The sequence below is a fragment of the Vespa crabro genome, chromosome 9 (assembly GCF_910589235.1).
Source record: "Vespa crabro chromosome 9, iyVesCrab1.2, whole genome shotgun sequence".
In the NCBI taxonomy this organism is placed as follows: Eukaryota; Metazoa; Arthropoda; class Insecta; order Hymenoptera; family Vespidae; genus Vespa; species Vespa crabro.
The window spans coordinates 5,143,194-5,165,000 of NC_060963.1; the positions used below are offsets into that span (position 1 = coordinate 5,143,194).

Below are 21,807 nucleotides of genomic sequence, written 5' to 3' on the forward strand. Positions count from 1 at the left end.
TATATCGGTATTCTTTCTAAATCGTGGAATTAAAAAAATATTATATTTTTCTTTTTTTTTTTTTTTTTTTCTGCACAACGCAAGTCCATAAAGTCTTACTTATTCTAATTAATGATGCACGAATAAGCCATTAAGAAAGATTATAATTTAAAATGTTAATTTAACAAACGAAATTACAGTTTTCTTTCGTTAAATTCGTTAAGACTTTAAATAAGGTATGTGGCGTCATCTGACGAGCGTACTTCATACGACATTCTTAAACCACTCTAAGATCACGTTGGAATACCGAATGTATATGGTTTTTGATCGAATAGATTGAATAGCATGAAATTATTTATATACAGTTAATATTCTTTTTTTGAAAATAATTTGATTAATTTTTATAATAAGATAAAATAAGAAAATGTTGCGAAACTCTGTCAATGGTTGTTGCCGATTATTATTAAAATTAAATACTGTACAGGTAAGATCTGTGATTCTTGTTAATATTAAAGGTTATGTATGAAGAGATTATTTTTATCGTTTACTGTTTCTTTTTTTCTTTTCTTTTTTTCCTTCTTCTTTATAGAGCAATATTACATGTAAATCAATTCACATTGTACATCGAACTAGGCGTACTATTTTAAAAAATTCAATTTCTCTTAATTCGAATCGTTTCGATTCTCATATATTAAATGCTTTCTTTGTACGGCATGCAAGTACGAACGATACAAAGGAAGTTCCTGAAGTAATTCGAATAGATTTAACGAATCATACGACTGTTAATAAAGACGATCCATTATTTGAAATACCAGGTAATTTATGATGTATTTTTTTTTTTCTTGAAACATTCAAATCAAAGTTATCTTCATATGTTCATTCATGTATATTAGATATACCAACTCCGGTAGAAGAGGTAGTTGCAGTGGTACAAAAAATACATCCTAATGGTGAAGTGGCATTGGAAAGTTTAGGTTTAGGAGGATTTACTCCTGTAGGTCTTATTCAATCTTCTATGGAATGGTTGCACATCTCTTGCGATTTACCTTGGTGGAGTACGATTGCTATAGGTAAATAAAGAACTTTTTCTTTTCTTATACTTCATTTAATTGAAATAAAAGAATTATTTTTTCAGGAACCTTGATCGTTAGATTACTCCTATTGCCTGTAGTAATAAAATCTCAAAGGTATTCAGCCAAAATGAGTTTACATTTCCCACAAATATCTAAATTACAACAGAGTTTAACAGAGGCTAGAATGAGTGGAGATCATTATCAAGGTATGAAAATTTTTTGGTATAAAAAGGTATAAAAATATAGATTATATGGATATAAATTATTAATAGATAATTATGTTTCTTTTTATTTTAGCTGCATTATATACGAATGAATTATATAAGCTTATGAAGGAAACAGGCTTAAGTCCTTGGAAATCTTTTCTTCCTATGCTTATGCAGGTATATAATCAATAATTATTATATATAGAAAGTTATTATAAAGTATATAAAATAATATTAATTATTTTTAATGAAATATGTGTATAATAATTTTTCATAGGCACCTGTATTTCTTTGCATCGTCTTGGCTTTGAAACAAATGACCAATTTACCAGTTGAAAGTTTTAAAACTGGTGGTCTATGGTGGTTTGAAAATTTGACTGTGTCAGATCCTTATTACATATTACCTTTAATAACAAGTGCAACATTATTTATTACGATTGAAGTTGGAACAGATTCATTACCAGCTTCATCAATGGGAATGATTAAATATGTTTTACGTTGCGTCCCATTAGTCACATTACCAATTTCAGCAACCTTTTCATCTGTAAGTAATGTATCTCTAGCTTCGCAATATTATAGTCATCAAATAATATCTTAATAATTTTTACAATAACAATACTCTTTAATATTATTAAAGTAATAATTATAATTTGTATTTAATTGCAGGCTATATTATTTTATTGGACAACGTCAAACTTTTTCTCTTTAATACAAGTTGGTTTATTAAGAACAAAACGTGTAAGAAAATTTTTAAATTTACCATTGATAATACGAAACAAACCTATTGATCCAATTGCAAAGAAAGGATTTATAAAAGGAATAAAAGAATGTAAGAACAATATTGTACTTATAAATAATATTTAATCTATTTATTTAAAATCTTTAATTTATTATTTATTTTTAATTAGCTTGGGAAAATATAAAAATAACGAAGCAGATGGCTGAAAGAGATCACATAGATATGATAAAATTTAATAATGCTGGAAGGGGTCCTGTAGTAAAAACATATGCATACGATCCAACGAAACAAATCAAACAATCTAAAATACTTACAAAAAATAAATAAATATAATAAAATAATTCATTGGAATAATTGTAAAAATTTAGAGTTTAGTATTATTTATAAGTTTACTTATTATTTATAATTATTAAACTTTATTTTTAATTATTAAAAATAAAGTAATAATTTTATTTATTACATTTTTGAATTATTTAAAAAAAAAAAATAATAATTTCACCATATTTATTGCACACAATATAACATGTTTATTAGATCTTAAATCTTTTGATCTAATCTATTGTAAGGAGAAACCATAAATAGTAAAGTTTTAATATTTAGAAACACAAACGCAGTTATTGATTACTTCAACTAAATGTGAATTTTCAAGTGCAGCAGCTACGCGTTCTTTATCTGCTAATTGTTTGTTAAGTGCTGTTTCGGATACATGAGTACCAGGAGTTATCTCTACGCATACTTTAAATCTAGGTGGTAAAGCTCTTAATAATTGTACTCTTATTGAAAGACCAATCAAAGTTGCCATACTACAATGTGGTATCGTTGGTGTAAATTTAACGTTCACAATATTCTCCGCATCGTTAACCTAAAATATTATAATTTTAGAATTATTTAAAAAAATATATATATATATAAATAAAATGATATATCCTATTGCATTACCTGTATAAGATTTTGTTCTACAACATTTAGTTCTTCTAACGTTAAAGGATGTTCAGGATCATTGATATTTCTGATGATATCTGAAATTGAATGCAATTAAAACAAATCCACTTAATAAATGATTTTTTTTTTTTTTTTCTTTTTTTTATCATATTATAATAATAACAACCGAAAACTTCTCTCGCATCAAACGCATCAACGATATCTTCATCTTCCTCATCAGCTGTAACTTGTCTATCTTCTACTTTTTTATATAATTTTGGATTAATATTTTCCAAATTATCCATCATCGTCATTATGTATATCAATGAAGATATAAAGTCAACATTATCAGATTCGATATTTACGCATAATGATAGATTATTATGAAAAATTATATGAAATAATTCTAACGTTTATAATTACATATTACTATAATGATAACCTAATTCATAAACACGACAAGGTTATTGACGTTGAATTTAACAAACACTAGAGACGACAACAGCGTAAATTTTTAATTACAAATAACACAATGGAATTATATTTCTAACACATAGAGAATAAAGAAATATTATCTTTAATGATAATAAATAAAATTAAATTTTTTTCAAATAATTATATAAAAATGATATATTTTACAAGAGACTATTGTTAAGAACTACAGTTATTGAGGAACTATTAATGGTGAAGTGCTTTAAGCTGAATTTCTAGTGTATTTTCTTATTGGTTAGTGATCAGCCATTAGATATTTTAGAAATGATATTTGCCTTTATGTTGCTGAAATGTGGATGCGACAAAAGTTGAAAAGTTTACTGTAAACGCTAATAGCACGTGTAAAATGATCAATTACCTCTTGTTCTATTCTTTTTGGGGGTTATGTGTAAATTAATAAATATTTCCATTGAATATTATACATTTCGTTTGATTTTAACAAAATCACTTATAGTTTAATTCTACTAATTTATATACAATCAGAAAGTATAAGTAATTAATGTAAGTTATATACGATAATTTTATCATAAAACATCATAAAGGTTATGTGTACATCGTTTTGGACGTGGTCAAATGTTACATGAAATTTATATATTAAATAAAATAAAAATCATGATAAAACATATGTAGTAATAATTTAAATTGTTCAAATAATTGTCTTTATTTTATTAATTAATAGAATTAAAATGGCAACTTCATTAGCGGAACAATTAAGGAAGCTAAGAGCCCCACAAACTGCGATACTGTTACAAGATAAGAAACGTTCAAGTTTGTTATTTGATCCAAAAGAAGCTGCAAATTTAGATAAAGAAACAGTATTAAACATTGGTAACATTTTTTTTTATTTAATTAAAAATTATTAGAGTTCGTAAATATGTGATTGAATTATTAAATATTAATAATATAATATTTGTGTTCATTCACAGGTCAAAGTGGCTTACAAGAATTGATCAAGTTATCTAACTTATTTATAGAATTCGAAGAAAATCTATTTGCCCGGAGTTCTATGAACTTAGAACGTTCGATTTTTGATGTTAAGGTCAACAAAAGACTTGATAGCGCAATAGAAAAATTTCTTATATTACTTTCACCTTATTTTCTTTTGAATACAGCTCACAAAGCTCTTGAATGGTTGATATATAGATTTCATATACATCAATACAATAAGGATCAATTTCTTCTTTTAATTTTGCCTTATCATGAAACTCGTATTTTTGCCAGGTATGTTAAAATATATAATTAATATATTAATTGTTTATTTATATTAATTTAAACATATATCTTTTATTTATCAGGGCATTACAATTGATAGATCTGACAGATCCTACAGACAAGTGGCGTTGGCTCAAGCCATTACAAAAACCAGGAGTACCTTTAGCTTCTAATACACTTATAAATAGAGTTAGTTCTGATAATGGTATTTTAAAAAATATGTGCACTCATGTTATCACAGCAACAAAGACGTACTCGGAACAAGCAACATCTTTAAGTACTCTATATTCATTTTATACTACCGTATTAATTGGTGTTATCGATTGTTCATCTACCATTACAGAAGTTCAAACTGGTCATATACTACCAACTCTTTTAAAAGGATTAGCAAGTACAATTCCAGATTTTGCTGCTAGCAGTTATATGATTTTGTCGAAATTATTGACAAAGGTAAAGTTGAAAGATGATACTATGGAGAAATTATTATTAAAAACATTTAAAAGACCATGCCTACAACTAGAGGCAATGCTCTTGCTTCTTTTCTTATATGATTCTGCATTTTGTCGATTGACTTATATGTATGGTAGTGTTGTACGAAGATTGGCAGAACTCCCATGGTTTATAGAAATGATAATTAAATTACAATCTTCAGGAATTACTGTAACAAGACTTATCGTTCCATTGATACAAACTGCATGTCACGAGATCCTAATAGACACGAAAGAAACTTTATCAGTTCAGAATATGGTAAATAATATAATTTCTTCAATAAAATTGGAAGATAATGCAGTAGATACATTATTATCAAGTATTCTTAAAAAGAATTTTTCTGAAAATGATGTATCCAAAGAATATAAAGATTTCTTGGTTCATTTATATCGATCATTGGAGAGAGGATATCCGGAAAGATTTGATGACTATTTAAAAAATCTTATGAAATATAATGAAAAAAATAGCAGCTCTAAAGTGGAATTAAAATTTCTCACATCCTGGCAATTTGGTGCACACGGTGCATTCGAATCAGTAGAAATATTGGATAGATTGATTCATACTAATGCAGAACAAAGAATAATTGCATTGGAAGCGCTCGCAAATGACAACATAAATATACCTGAAAATTTTCAAGAAATGATCACGAATACTCTCAAGGCTAGATTCAATGATGACGAAGTAAACGTTATCAGGAGTTTGCTTTCATTTCCTATAAAACGATTAACAAAATTACTTTCTACGGATACAATAGTCGATGAATTATTAGTTTTGTTATCAACCTGTCACAATGATTCTAGAAAAGTATTGGCCAAGCCAGCATTGAGGATACTTTTAGAATTGTGCGACGATAGCGACGATACAAGTATATTTATCACAACCTTACCATATTTATTTCCTAACAAGGATAAGGACGTAGAAGTTGCTATGGAAATACTATTATCAAATTTTGCCAAGAAAAATAGTTATATGCAAAAGGTTAAAGCTGACATTGGAAGATCACCAAACGCAGAAACGATCACTTCGGCTGTATTTCATAATATATTAAATTCGGAATTATTACCACCAACTGAAAATATATTAAATGCTATGAAGCAACAAATTCCTCATGGAGATGCCGTATCCATGTTTTTTAATATGATTTTATTAGGATCTGTTTGTAGAGTACCCGTTGGTTCATTAAAACCAGAATTAGCTAGAGAGGTAATTGAATTGGCTACAGAAATACTTAGAATGTATCCGCAAGTTAAACTTTTGCCAAATTGTAACAATTTAACTGGGAATGATATACAGTCGGCACTTGAATTAACTTCGAATGGTATTTTACCACTTCAAGTAGGGACATACGTTCTCGAAATGGTTCACAGACGTTTGGATTTAAAATCCAATCCTACATTCGATTTTGACAATGATTCAGATCGTAGTAATCTTATATTACGACTTCTCGAAATGTTTTTCGAAGGTATAGATAATAAATTTCAATGTAAACATTATTCACGATGTTTGCAAATATTTTTTCAAAGACATTTTACAACCATGAAAGATTTAATTCGTTTTTTATCACAATTGTTTATAAAACCTGTAAACGTTCAAACGTCACTTCACTGTTTACAAATATCATTGATACTTTTGGAACAATGCAAATCCATGCAATGGGCATTACAGGACAAAGTTTTTCTAACGAATCTACTTCTATCACTTGCAAGAGAACACAATGAGTGCAGAATCGTTGCTATAGATATTTTGAAGAAATTAACGCAAACGTTCCATTTAACGATGGAACCATTTTCAGTATTCCTTCAAGAATTAGTAAACAGAAGTCCAGAGATATATATGGATCCAGATCAATTGTCCTTGTATCTTTATGTTTTACTATCACCGGATCCTGACGTAAACAGTCAATTCAAATCCGATATACGTAAGAAACTTCAACAAGTACAGCAGCAATTATTTGATATTGTCACGGACTCGATAACACCAATGTACGTTAAATCGCAGTTATTGAATATTCTAGTACACGTAAATGGGCCAAAAATTTTACAAAATCTTGCAACGCTTGGTCTTGAATTTCTTGAAAAATTAAATATTGAAGCGAAACAGGAATCAATTGGAAACGCATTGAAAAATATTCTCCAACGATTTAACAGCGTAACTACGAAAGCTTTAACGAATGAAAAAGTCTGGAAACTTTTTGAAACTAGTATATTGGAATATAAAGGTCAAATAATAATGGATAACAAACTATGCCCGCCAAGTGTTATAATTTTAAAGCAAATCGACGAGACGTTCTTCGAAAGTGTTGGTAAAATTTCAAATCAATTGCAAGGAAAAATTCTTGGGATATTGTTGGACATAGCTACGGATTGTGACGTTGGTAATGTAATATCAAGTGTGAATAGAGCTATAAGAAGAATACGTATGCATGCTCGACTTATAGTAGACGAGTTACAAAAGATGAAAACATTCAATGAAACGAAAATTGATACTAATCAGACAAATGTAAGAGCAAGACGATCAAGTCAACTTCGTGCCATTCCCAATCCAATGATGATAAATAGCAGAGATTGGAAACGTGGAGTAATCCTATTGGAATTCGTACAACGTGCTGAAAATATAGAACAAGAAGAACTTCTTTATCCAATTTTGTTCGATTTACTTAAAACATGTCTTAGCTTCGAGGAACAAAGTCCGATCGAATATACGAATCAATTGATCTTGTCGACGATACATCGACTTACAACCGTAAAACTTCCAATTCGTGACGCTCATCTTCAAGTGGATCTAATAGCACAGTGTATAAGAACATCGAGAAATCCTCAGACTCATCATCATGCGTTATTACTACTGGTCGAATTATTGAAGATCGTTAATATTCGTTGTGCATTTCACACGATCATGCCTATATTTACGTTTATGGGTAGTTCCGTTGTTAGACAGGACGATGCTTATTCTATACAAATTATATCGAAAACCCTAGAAACCGTAGTACCCATTGCAAATGCTGAAAACGACGAGACACATGCTTGCGAAATTTTAAGAACTTTTATCGTATCATTACCAGATATACCAGAACACAGGAGGACGCCTTTATTCGTAAAACTTTTGCAATTGCTTGACGATCATCTTCATTTGTATTATCTTTTAACGTTCGAAAGTTATGTACTTTCGAGGACACGTATAATCAATGAAAAAACGCCATCTCAAAGGCTAGAATTTGCCTTGAATGTCTCGAAGGAATTTACACCGAAAAGATTATTATTGGTTTGCGTGAAATTGGCACAATTTTTGAGAGATATGCCCGTCGATATTGAAGAAGAGAAAGATCGAAAGGCGGCCATGTCGTTTCCACATAAACACGTTTTCGATGTTACCAAGAATACACCGAAACATCTTAGACATTACAAATTCATATTGGTTCAATTTCTCGGCAATCTATTATCAACGACAGATTTTATCAATCGAGTTGCCCGATACAATTCGGATGAAGTGAACGAGATCAGGCCACATTACGATGCTTTGATAATCGAATTGGTTCTTTTGATACATAATACTTCTAAGACTGCTGATATATATCAGGGTAAGCCAATAGGGAAATATTGGAAGGTTCTTTTACATCATCTTTACGACGTCCTTGATCTCGTTAACAATCTTTTACCAAACAATATATTTTTAATTAGCATCAAACAACTTTTGAATCATGAATTGTTAACGGTTAAAAGGAAAGCTTTAGAACTGCTCAATGCAAGACTTCAACAGAGAAACTTTAACGAAGATGATCACGTCGATCTATTAGAATTGATCGAAACATTATTAGAAATTATCGACGTTAACGTAAAACCAGAAAATCAAGAAGGTGAAGTTGTACAACAAACTGTTTTAATTACGTTCAAATTGTTGGCAAAGTTGTTAGCAAGCAAACATCCTGCGGTATTCAAACCCGTAAGTAATTAGATTCTTCTTATCAATTATCCAAGTATTAACGATTTAATGCGTTATATCTTTCCTATATAGATTCTCGAAATGACTACGGAACTCTTAAAAACACGTGATGGTCCAATATTAGGAAGTACGGCACTATGTGTTGCAGAATTATGTAGCTGTTTACGTACTTATGCTATACAATCATTAAACAAATTCGTACCTGCGATTATTAATTTGATGAAGACACATTGTCACGAGGAAATACCGGATATCGTTACTATCAGTATCGTCAGTGCCTTTCAAAAGATCGTCGAATCGATTGGAAATTTCTTATCATTTTATTTGGATCAACTATTGTACGAGTTAACCCGATTGAATTCATTTTATACGGACACGGATCATCCTAAGGTATTTTTATTAAAAAGAAGAATTTAATTATTTTTTTTCTTTTTTCTTTCTTTTTTTTTTTTCTTTTTCTTTTTTTGGAAACACATAATTTTGCTGAAATTAATACGTAGATATTCTTGACTTGTACATGCAGATCGGTGTCGTCGTTTCCCGTTTAAAATCGACAACGCAAAAATTGGCAAGCTTCGTACCTTTGCGTGTCTTGTTACCAGCTATCAACAGAACTTACGATAGATTGTGCAAGAAAAAATCTTACAAATGTATACCACCTCTATTAAGTATCCTTTCCGAATCATTCCTTTCAGTACCAGCTGCTGATTTAAATGCGGCTATACCAGATCTCGCAAGTTTTTTCTTAAAGGTATTTCAATTTCGCGAGGATATTGTATCTAGTCAAGATAATATGGAAATCGATGATGTAAATATATCTGAAAATATCGAGACAGTTGAGGAGAGTGCTGGTAAAGCTTTGGTAGCATTAGTTTTGAAATTAAGCGAGGCCACGTTTAGACCACTTTATTATAGATTTTACGATTGGGCAGCAAGAAATCCAGATCACAAAGAACGTAACATAACTTTCTTCAGGTAAGTCAAAATGATATTCTTGTATGTTCTAACGAATCGATTTAATTCACTGCTCTGTTTTTTATTTCCTTTTTTTTTTTCTTTTTTTTCTAGACTTTCAGCCAACATAGCAGATTGTTTGAAATCATTATTCGTCCTTTTCGCCGGCCATTTCTTAAAACACTCAGCACTTTTATTAACCAATAACAATCTGTTTGTTTCTCAAGAATCAGGAGAATTAACTCTTCCCGAGGAATCGAGTAGAATCGAATTGGTGGAATCAGTTTTATTGACGCTCCATCGAGTTTTTACTTACGATGCCAATAATTTTGTTAATCAGGAACGATTTGACGCATTGGCTCAACCAATCGTTGATCAATTAGAAAATACGATGGGTACAAAGGAAGATTATAATAAACGTGCGAATGATTTGATAGTACCTTGTATAGCTTCATTCGCTAGCGCAATACCAGATGATTCTTTACACAAACTTTTGGTTTATCAAACATTGTTAAAAACTAGACACGCCAAGGCATACGTCAGAAGTGCCGCTTTAAATGCTCTGGTGAGATAAATATTTCTATTAAATAATTCATATCGTAATTAATTTTTTTTTTTCAAATGACAATGTCATTATGCCATATTGATTATGTATCAAAGAAAATTCTTACTTTCTTTTTTTTTTTTTTTCTCATTATTCGTTTTTTTCTTTTTTCTTTTCAGGTCGAAATTGCTCGAAAATTAGGAGAAGATTTTATGCCGTTGTTACCGGAAACCGTACCATTTTTAGCGGAGATGTTGGAAGACGAGGACGAAGCTACCGAAAAATGTGCACAAAATGCAGTGAGAACGTTGGAGGAAATTTTAGGAGAGCCATTACAAAAATATTTTTAATTTTAATCAATCCGACGGATTCTTTTTTTCATTTATGAATTCGTCGAACGGAATCATATGATGCATGTAAAAAAGAAAGAAAATTTTTATCAATTATCTTCCATAATTTGTTATATTAAATTGATTTATATGAAATAATCGATATCGATCTCGTAGTTTGAACATTTAATTACGAATTTTAGGAAAATAAACGAACGATAAGCTATATTCGAGATAATAGTTTCTTTTTCATTTTTTTTTCTTCTTTTTCTTTTTTTTTTTTTTTGTTTTTCTTTTAGCCAGACAAGCCTTACCTATTACGAAAAAACATTCTTTTTATTTTATAAGTTATTCACAATTTGGACGAAATATAGAATATATTATTTTCTTATATTATATAATACATTTGTCGTTAAAGTATACGCAATGTCATGGCTGTACATCATACCCATTTAAATATATAATAACGTGTATATATGTACATATACGTATGTACATGCCTATGTACATACATATATCTACTTAAGTACACGCATTAATTATTATTCACGGTGTACGTGTACGCAACGTTGAATTTTTTTCCCTTTTCTATTTTTTTTTTCTTTTTTCTTTTTTTTCCATTTTTTTTCTTTTTCTTCTTTTGAGAGAATTCTTAAAGAATATATACACACTTTATGTTTTCTTCGTAATAGCGTATACATCATTGCATCTATTTAGATGCAAAAAAAATGAGCGTTTCATTTTGAGCGCTCACATTTAAATGACTCCTCTTATTCTTCGGAAGTATATATGAACTAGGCCTTTGATTAACTTTCTGCTTGAACGACAAAATTGACATTAAACGTAATTAGTCTTCTCCTTTGGAATCACACTTGTGGAACGTCCGCCGCTTCGTTTCTCAAGGCCATCTCTTCTCCTTGCGCCGTCATTGGAATTTTTCTGTTGCAAAAAAAAAAAGAGAAAAAAAAAAGGTTTCATCATTCATCGTCTCTTTTTATTTTCCATTTATTTATTTATTTATTTACTTATTTATTTATTTATTAAGAAAGCGAGAGAGAAAGAGATATTTGATAAAAAGTGGGTTTTATTTTTTCTTGAAAACAAATAAGACAAAAAGTAATTAGTAAACAACAGGAAAGATAATTTATAAGGAATATAGTCTTACCTCTTTCTATATTGGAATATAATATAGACAATAATGGCATTGCCAACGAACAATAAAGCGATCAGGACGGTTGGTAATACGACATCTGTAAAACGAAAAATAATCGAATTTATCAATCTGTTTAAAACGTCAAACGAACCGCCGGCCAAAGTTTTCGTTCCCTTTCTACTTCAATATCATCATCATCATCATCATCATCATCATCATCACCACTTCGTTGTCTCTTACGACTAAACACGCTATGGTAACATGACATAGTGAACTTTGAACGCGTTGAGACTAACGGAACGACATTCATAACTCATTTCTCTTCTTTTTTGTCCTTACAAATATATTCTATTAATGATAATTTTTATAACCAATTTGTTTGACAAAATTAATAAAATATAAAATATAAATATATTGAGAAAGAGAGAGAGAGAAGCAAAGAATGAATTCTTACCTTTCGAAACATTAACTAAGAATATTTAATATTAACAATTAAAAAAGATCATCGTACAAAGATCAATGTACGTTCTTGGATGTTCGTCGGTAAAAGAATATGAAGATGAAGAAGAAGGAGAAAGAAAAATAAAGTAAATAATAATAATAAAAAAAAAAAAAAAAGTAAAAGAAAGAAAAAAAAGGAGATTACTTCAAGAGTAATCTTCTTGTTTGCAGCTGTTATGTATCACTAATACGAGGAACCATTTATCGTCGGAGAAGAAAAGTTCCAATCGGAAAAACTAAGCAAAGCTATTATTTATCAATAAAATGGAAGATTTATCCTCGAACAAGTTCGATGTACCGAATGATAAAAATTCCAATTAATTCGAATTAATAATTAATAATTAATTCGTATCATATAGATAACAGGAGCATTTGACTATTTATAAACGACACATTGGATTTTCACTGGCTGTACACCATTATAAAGAATTTTAATATTAATGAAATAATCTGTTTTTTTTTCTTTTTTTTTTTTTTTTTTTTTTTTTTTTTTATAAACGTAAAGAAGAGAATAATTCACCGACCTACGACGTAGTCCGCTTGCTTCATCATAGCAGATTGCGCCGAATCCATAGCCTGGCCGTTTCCGTTTGCGAGTGCGCCTTCGCCCCTACCGATTCTTACGCCCCCACCAAGAACGTTATCACCCGAGAGACTCGATAAATGATGATGTTCGTTCTCTGTCTTGAGAATTACCGCGGACGTAGCTGAAAAAAGGAAAAATAAATAAGACATGAATGAAATAATATTAAACGAACGATTATCAATGATTTTTACTTATGTCAATAGGACGAATTCAATGGTCTTAAATACATAATTTAAAAAAAGAAGAAAAAGAACAAATTTCCCCTAGGAAATTGTAAATACGGCCCTGAGACTCTTTTGTATTTGAAGCTTGAAATTTGACTCAATCGATCGCATTCCTTTCTCTATGACTATATCTTTACACGATTGGTTCGTATCATGTATTGTTAATAAACAAACAAAAAGGGAAAATATTTTAAAAAAGCAAATATTTCATAAGAAGTTTGATTAAAAAAAAAATTTATCTCCTTATTCATTAATTTCATTGATCTTTTATCGATATTATATAGAGAATTTTTTTGATCATAGTCATCTTTGACTTATCCTTGATTTATTAAAAAACAATATCGGATTATTTTAATTCGATCGAAAAACATCATGTCTATCATTATTTTATATTTAAGTTCACTATAAATTGATCTATTTTATTTCGTTTTTATTTACATATTTTCATTCGTATTTACGATATTTACATTCGTGTTCGTAAATATTATTTAAATCTACATATATATATATATATCGGATCATCCGGAAAGTTTGTGCCGATTTTGCCGACATCTATCAAAAATATAATATATATATATATATAACCTAATACATATATGTGTGTGTATATGTGTGTGAGTGTGTATACACATTCGATTAGAAACGATCTTTATTCAAACATTATTCAAAAACCATTCGTATTGAAATAAATAAATATATATATATATATATATATATATATATATATATATATATATATATATATATATATACATAAGTACAACTCGGTCACGTTTCCGTTTCTCTTGAAGTGCAAGAAATCCAATTTATGTACCGCTACACGTTCACGATCGTTTTTCTAGATCTCTTTCTCTCTCTCTTTCTCTTTCTCTTTCTCTTTCTCTTTCTCTTTCTCTTTCTCTCTCTCTCTCTCTCTCTCTCTCTCTCTCTCTCTGCTTACCTATCTCTGTCTCTGTTTCTCTCTTTTACTTCGATCAAGAAACGTTGCCCTACAAATTGGATGAATTCGTTGGCGGTTTCCCTCTTCTCAGCTTTGAGAAAGTATATATATACTCTCGTGGAAAAACTTTATCAATAAGAAAGACTCTTATTTCGGTATTGTGTATTAATTTTCGAAATCTGACGAAACATTTCTTTTTTTGACTTTCTTCTTTGTTTTTTGATTTCTTTTATTTTTCAAAGATCTACTTGGATCGAGCTCATGTAAATCATTGTCTTCTTTCACGCGTACGTTAATTTCAATCGATTAATCAAGTATATTTTATAATAATAATAACAATACTAATAATACTATTACTACTACTACTACTAATAATAATAATAATAGTAATAATAATAATAATAATAATAATGATAAATAAATTTACGATTTAAAAAATATCAGGTCAGTCCAAAAGTTCGTGCGCATTTTGCTACATACATACATGCTACTAATGCGCATGAACTTTTGGACTGACCTAATATTTTAATATTTGATAATTTTAAGAATTATTAATAATTTTAAGAATCTTTCGATAATTTCTTGTTTTTTCTTTTTTTCCTTTTTGTTTTCATTTATAAATATCCTACAGCACATAACAATTATTCTTATATTATTACTTTGTGAAATGATTATGCTGCACGGAATTGGTTACTCTACTGCCTCGTAAAGCTTTCTCTATTTTTTTTTTCTTTTTTTTTCAAAAGAAAGCGTCGAACGAAATGTTAGAAAAGAAGAAAGTGAAGAAAATGGACGAAAAAAAAAACGGAAGTTAGAAACTGTATATCGTTGTAAACGAAATTGCTGCCCATTCTTTGTGTTTCTTTTCGAACAATATCGAAGGGAAGTAAATTGTGTTCAAAACAACAAACATAAAACGTATTTACGAGCGAATTCATGGCTTTCCCGTTGTAGTTAAATAATTCAATTTTTTTCGTTATATTTAACAAAAGTTATTCTTTAATTTACTACACAATTACTCGATAAAATAGATTTATGAGTATGACATAAATGAAAAGAATAGAATATGAAAAAATTATATTTCGTTCGTAAAAACAAAAAACAAAAAAGAATAGAGAAAGAAAAGAAAGAGATAAAAATAAGAAAGTTAGATCAATAAAGATTAAATATTAATTAGAGATAACAGGATGTATAAAAAAAAATATCGTTTCCGAGATGATAAATCGATGCGTTGCGAATTTACATTAAATTGAGATTAAATGTAAATAGTGTCGTGGTAACGAAGTAATCTTATCATTTAATAAATATAGTATTTAATAATAAAACGATTAAATAATAAATGATAACTTAACGATTAATGTTTTATAAATCTTATATATTCAAAGATATAATAATAAGATTTAAATTTAAATATTAAAGGATAGAAAAATTTAAAAGATGGACAATTCGTATTATCTTTAAACACATACGTACACGCATACGTACCTTAATAATACGTACGTAATAATCGAGTTATATTTCATAACCATGAATTACACGTTATGTCTTGACATTGAAGATAATAATAAGGAATTTGGAAAATACGCATCACGTATTTTTTTTTTTTTTTTACTTCTTAGTTAAGAAATGTAAGAAGAAATTAGATAAATAGGATAGAAAGGCTTAGAAAAATAAAGGAGAATATTGTATTTGATAATGATTATTTGTTTCGAAAATTGGATGTTTATTTTACGACAACGATTAATAGTCATCATATGAGTAAAGAAAACGAGAGAGATAAACGAGAGATAATGAAAAAGAGAGAAAGAGAGAGAAAATGAGAGAGGAAATGAGAGAGAAAGAGAGAGAGAGAGAGAGAGAGAGAGAGAGAGAGAGAGAGAGAGAGAGAGAGAGAGAGAGAGAAAGGATTTTCTTACGAATTGAGCATCGAAATAGCATTTTTTGTTTGTTTTCTTTTCTTCTCCATTTGATATGATGCAAAGCGAAAAAAACGATATTATCGATCTCTTATTATTTCTCCTTGATTCCAGCTAATATAATCTATTGCATTTAGAATCGAGAAAATTTTTCATATATTCGTATCACTTTAAATATTCTTTTATTTATGTATATAAAATTGATATAAACTTGAACGTGTGTAACTTTATAAATACGAGATTAAAAGCAAATATTCGTTTTTCCTCATCTTTTAACGATTTCATAAAAAAGAATTCTCGAGAGAATTATAAAATTATTTAACATTATACATCGCACATATCTAAATTGTAATCTTCAAAAGTTGTGCAATTAACAATTGCAACATTATTGCATTCTTGAATTTTATGAATGATAATATAAAAGTTTGTAAATCTTATTAATATTGCTTCTAACATTATTTTGCATGTTAAAGTTTAATTTGCAAATCATATTATTCTCTTAAAATAATTCACGAATATTTAATTTCCTGTTTATTGATAATATATACATACATAAATTTATTCGCCGGTTATGAAAAAGTGATTAACCTGGAAAGAAAATGTCATTTCAATTATAATCGTAAATCATTTCTTATAGTTAATACGTTCTCATAGTTATTAATTTTCCTGATATTTTTTTTTCTCCCCTTTTTTCTTTTTCTATTTTATTTTATTTTATTTTATTCTCTCTTTTTTTTTTCTTTTCTTTTTAAGTTTACCTACCATTAACTCGCGTTAACTAAGAAGAAGTTTTAATTGGGATCTATTCAATGGTTAAAACCCTTCCCTTGCATTTTCCTTCGTTATTTCTTAATATTTTTCGATATTAAACTTTTGCGTGAAAGGCAAATCTTTTAAATGAATCCAATTTCATTAGAATCGATGAATGTAGTAAAATATCTAAAAATAAACAAAAAAAAAAAAGGAACAAAAAGAAAAGAAAAGAAAGAGAAATGAATTAAAGCGATCGCCGACACATTTTTTCTGTTATTCTAATCTCGGATTGCAAATGATTTTCTATCACCTTTGAGCATTAAATTTACTTCATATCAACGTCGTAACTTTGTAATTTATTATATTCTTACGTCTTCGTAACTTCAATGCAACAACTTTTCTGATGAATGATCTTTGATGATTGAGGTCATTTATTTATCGAAAAATCATTTTTTAATTAAGTAACTTTTTACGGGGCGCACGTTTCGATCACGTTTCGGGCTTGCGACCGAACCGATTACATTTTCCATATAAAAAAAACAAAAAGAACAGCATTGATATAACGATAAAAAATAAAGAAAAAATAAAGAAAAAAATAGAAAAGAAAGCATTATCTTACTATTCTGATAACAATTTAATAAATAAATAAATATATATATATATATATATATATATATATATATATATTATATATGATTTTTTTTTCTAAAAAATTTAATATCGTCAGTTTTTAAATTTAAAGAAATTCCCTTATTGAACAATTCATACATTTCTTTTTACATCGATCGATCAATCATACTTTCTTCGAAGAAATGATTGCATCAATCGTTTGAAAAGTTTTTCGAAAGTCCAGGAGTAATTCAATCGTGGTCAAAATGGTCAGAGGTGTTAGCACGTACTACTAAAGCGGACGCTACTCGAATGAAGTCATAAAAGGGTTCTTTTGTTCATCCTTGTCAATCGACGACAATTGTCCGTGGCTCTCTAATCTAATTGATTCACAAGTCCACAAGATGATCTTACTCGACTCAATATACATATATATACACATATATATTTATATATCTTCCTGTTTTCCTTTCTCTCTCTTTTTGATTTAAAAATATTCATGTATTCTTCTAAACGAACTCAAAAATCATTCTAACGATGTCATCGATTTTTTTTTCTTTCTTCTTTTTTTTACGATCTCGCAAAGTATTATAATACATATATGAAAATCCATCCAACTAGAAACTAGGAAATATGTACAATGTGTCTAAAGTTACATATATACGACAAGCGAACTCTTGATAATGATTTACGTAGAGCTCGTTGCATATTTCGGTAAAGGAAAGAGCAAGAAAAAAAAGAAAAAAAAAAAAAAAAAAGAAAAAAAAACAAGAAAAAAAAAGAAGTAAAAGGAAGAAAAAAGAAATTGTAAAAAACGAGTGAATAGGAAGGGGAGTCATTGTTCTTAGAGATGAATTCCAAATGTAGGTCATATTTTTGAGAGACTCGAATATCTATTTTCCTAATACGTACAATATCCACGCTCACGTATTATTGTATCTCATGCGAATTTCATTCAAGTACAATTCCTTCCGTATTTCTTATTTGATGTTATTTCTTATTAGATAATTTTTTCTCAAGGAAAAAAAAAATGATATTTATTAATACTTACGAAATGACGAATAAAAAGTGTCTTAAAATCACTATGTATATACATATTTATAAAAAAAAAAAAAAAAAAAAAAAAAAAAAAAAAAAAAAAAAAATACGATGATTTGCACGATGATGCACGATATAATCACTAAGTATATTCGATAAAATTAAATTGTACAGGTTAAATAATAGGAAAAGAAATCGGATATTTTTCTAAATAAATTCGTGTATATCATTACAAAGATAATGCATATTCAAGTCTTGTACAATCATATGTAAAGATATGTTAAATGATATGTTTTATGATTAATAAAATCACTAATGTACGTATATTCGATAAAGCATAAACAAAGCAAAAACAAGAAAACTGAATAATTAAAAGGAAAACAAAAGAAAGAAAGAAAGAAAGAAAAACGAATAAAATTAAATATAACAAAGTAAATTTTAATAAAAGATATGAAGTAAAAAACGGTCGCACAGAAAATGAGAATATTTTTTTTTTTCGATCAGTTGATATAATGAAAACTTGCAAATTCAATAAACATCATTGATTATTCATTCAAGAGCAATTCTTTCTTCATTTATATTTGTTTTATGTTTGGTGTATTTTTTTTCTATTTTCCTCTCTCTCTCTCTCTCTCTCTCCCCTTTCTCTCTCTCTCCCTCTCTCTCTCTCTCTCTCTCTCTCTCTCTCTCTCTCTCTGTTCATATCGAAACAATTCAAACGATGTTACTTGACATGGAAAATAATTTTACGTTAGATCGAACACTATTCGAAATCTCAATATGATGTCAAATAAAGAGTAAAGAGTAAAGAGTAATACTCTAATGCAGTTCTCTGCTACGTTGCGTCAGTCACGTATTCCACGTGCGAAGCACGAGTAGAGGGACTCGTTTATGAAGAAAGAAAGTCGAGTTTAAAGACACGTGCGAATGGAGTGAAGAATAAATATCGATCGGACAAATGTTCTTTGCATTTTTACATAATCAAAGTCATTGGAAGTTCTTTTGTTTAAAAAAAAAAAAAAAACAACAAATTTTGTTTTTAACATTTTTTCTCGACAATATTTTTTTTAAACACATATATATATATAAAATATATGTATAATTTATATTATATATATATATATATATATATATATATATATGTATGTATGTATTTACGTATATAAAAGTAAAATATAACTTACTGATTAAATTCCTGAAGGTGTCGGTGAAGATTCGTATCATTTTGAAGTAACAAGATGGCGATTTCTCTTAATAAAGTAATTAAGTACGTATGTATAGATGTGAATACTATACGTCCGTGTATATATTTTCGTGTACGTTTCCGTACCGGACACTACCGATGGAGAATATATTAGCTAAAATTCGGCACCATCACGCGTTTCTGCATGACACATTGTATTACGCGATTGCATACAATTTTTTTCCACTTCTTTCCAAACGAAAACAGAAAAATAAAAATTATAGAGAGAGAGATAGAGATAGATAGATAGATAGATAGATAGATAGATAGATAGATAGATAGATAGATAGATACAGAGAGAGAGAGAGAGAGAGAGAGAGAGAGAGTGAAAGAGAGAAATTAAAAAGAAAAAATATAGAAAGAAAGAAAGAACTCTTATGATATTCGTATACAAAACTTGCTTTTTATTTTTTCCCCTTCGTTCGAACCTCTCGTTAGACACGAGAAATTCTTTTTTTCTCTCTTTCTCTGGGTTTCCCACCAAACTGAAATGGTTCCCGCGCACAACGTAAGACTTTGCTTCTTGCTTTTCTCTTCCTTTATAACCTTTTTTTCACCAATAATACTCGGAGTCGCACTTATTTCTCTTTTCTTCTTCTGATATTCTTTTTTCTCTCCCTTTTCTTCCTTTATTTAAGATCTTTCGACGAGACGAAAATCAAATAATCTAAGGTGAGATATTACTTCTCATTGTGAAAAGGAAATTTTCTTTAATGTTTCCAGGAAAAAGAAAACAAAAAATAGAAAATGTCAAAGTAATATATATATATATGTGTGTGTGTGTATGTATGTATGTATATGTGTATGTATTTATGAATGTATGTATATATATATTCTTTTTTTTTTTTTTAAAAAGAATTGGCACGAAGCCGATGCGTTCGCGGAACAAACTGAACTGAACGAGATCGGTGCTATTTTGTCGATTTTATTATCGGAGATGAACGACGCGTGGCGTGATGGGAAGGACGTTCACGGCGAATCGACGCCTTCCACTAACAGATGCTCTTTGACCCCAGGAAAAGAGAAAGAAAATATATACGGAATTGTATAGACAGAAGAAGAAATAGAAAGATGTAGAAACGCGGATAAATAGTAAAAAAATATCTGTATGTATGTATGAATATTTATACTGTACGCTTTATATATACACACACATATGTACACACACACATATATATATATATATATATATATAATTATTTGTATATACGTTAACGAACGTTATAATTAGTAAGGCTTCGCTTCTTATCTCTTATCGACTGTAAGTCAACAGTCCTTCCTCGATCATTTTTGTAACTCCCCACCCGTACTGTCGTAACATTCGTCAAAGTTCGGTAAAATTCGGTTTCGCGCGTAGATCTTTCTTCTTTCAATTCGAGTCAAACGAGTCCGACAATTCTTTCCAAGGCATTTTCTTTCTCTCTCTCTCCCTCCCTCTCCCTCTCTCTCCCTCTCTTTCTGTCTCTCTCTCTCTCTCTCTCTCTCTCTCTCTCTCTCTCTCTCTCTGCACGATTTTTTTCCTTTTCTTATCTTATTTTTTTTTTGTTCTTTTACTTTTGGTTTTTTTTTCTTTTTGTTGAATTTTTATTTTTTTTTTATTTTTTTAATACGTGACTTTACAAGATTTTCTCTCAATCGTTTCTCTTAGATTTATTCGAATCGAATAAATATTTTCAATTTCGAACGAAAAATCGCAAATATCTTAAAAGATTATCCGAATGATAAATCGAAATATCTTATGAGAAAAATACCTTTTGTTTACCTATGATTTTTGTAAATAGCACGGACTTAATCTATTTGTCCACACGTGGACGATCTTGTTTATCAGTTTATAATCTTCGAAAATTTTATTGTTGTTTGTGCGAAAAAAAAGTTCGATACTTTATACAGTTACGATCGATCGATAAGCCATACTTTACAAATAGAAATGAACTCTATTTCAGAAGAAAAAAAAAAAGAAAAGAAAA

The 21,807-nt window shown here is 29.0% G+C and overlaps 4 protein-coding genes and 1 long non-coding RNA gene across 7 annotated transcripts in view; 2 read left to right on the forward strand and 3 right to left on the reverse strand.

Moving 5' to 3' along the window:
* Positions 1 to 274: 274 nt before the first annotated feature.
* Positions 275 to 2,602, forward strand: LOC124427139 (mitochondrial inner membrane protein OXA1L). Its single transcript, XM_046969701.1, has 8 exons — positions 275 to 463; positions 569 to 794; positions 873 to 1,049; positions 1,115 to 1,258; positions 1,350 to 1,435; positions 1,536 to 1,802; positions 1,925 to 2,087; positions 2,167 to 2,602. Exons 1-8 carry the CDS (start codon positions 404 to 406, stop codon positions 2,322 to 2,324), a joined length of 1,281 nt encoding a protein of 426 aa, XP_046825657.1. The 5' UTR covers positions 275 to 403; the 3' UTR covers positions 2,325 to 2,602.
* Positions 2,487 to 3,558, reverse strand: LOC124427140 (MIP18 family protein galla-2). The gene is made up of 3 exons (XM_046969702.1): positions 3,106 to 3,558; positions 2,937 to 3,016; positions 2,487 to 2,859 (listed from the first exon to the last, which is right to left on the reverse strand). Exons 1-3 carry the CDS (start codon positions 3,230 to 3,232, stop codon positions 2,587 to 2,589), a joined length of 480 nt encoding a protein of 159 aa, XP_046825658.1. The 5' UTR covers positions 3,233 to 3,558; the 3' UTR covers positions 2,487 to 2,586.
* A 160-nt stretch (positions 3,559 to 3,718) lies between these two features.
* On the forward strand, positions 3,719 to 11,110 carry LOC124427137 (HEAT repeat-containing protein 1). The gene is made up of 8 exons (XM_046969699.1): positions 3,719 to 3,911; positions 4,090 to 4,238; positions 4,337 to 4,631; positions 4,706 to 9,050; positions 9,123 to 9,440; positions 9,574 to 10,025; positions 10,119 to 10,569; positions 10,728 to 11,110. The coding sequence occupies exons 2-8, from the start codon at positions 4,097 to 4,099 to the stop codon at positions 10,896 to 10,898; spliced, it is 6,174 nt and encodes a 2,057-aa protein (XP_046825655.1). The 5' UTR covers positions 3,719 to 3,911; positions 4,090 to 4,096; the 3' UTR covers positions 10,899 to 11,110.
* Positions 11,111 to 11,194: 84 nt separating this feature from the next.
* LOC124427138 overlaps positions 11,195 to 21,807 on the reverse strand; it is a 24,047-nt gene continuing 13,434 nt past the window's right edge. Inside the window, exons 6-8 of the mRNA XM_046969700.1 lie at positions 13,056 to 13,238; positions 12,043 to 12,127; positions 11,195 to 11,816 (exon numbers count right to left, since the gene is read on the reverse strand). Of these exons, the coding sequence (XP_046825656.1) occupies positions 11,744 to 11,816; positions 12,043 to 12,127; positions 13,056 to 13,238 (341 nt within the window). The 3' untranslated portion in view covers positions 11,195 to 11,743. The remainder of the gene's footprint in view (positions 11,817 to 12,042; positions 12,128 to 13,055; positions 13,239 to 21,807) is intronic.
* LOC124427141 overlaps positions 20,329 to 21,807 on the reverse strand; it is a 3,740-nt gene continuing 2,261 nt past the window's right edge. For 2 of the 3 annotated variants that reach the window (XR_006942874.1, XR_006942875.1), the window contains one exon: positions 20,329 to 20,507. This is a non-coding gene — a long non-coding RNA (uncharacterized LOC124427141). Of the gene's footprint in view, positions 20,508 to 21,060 lie in introns of all 3 variants that reach the window. The other variant, XR_006942873.1, reaches the window with a different exon arrangement.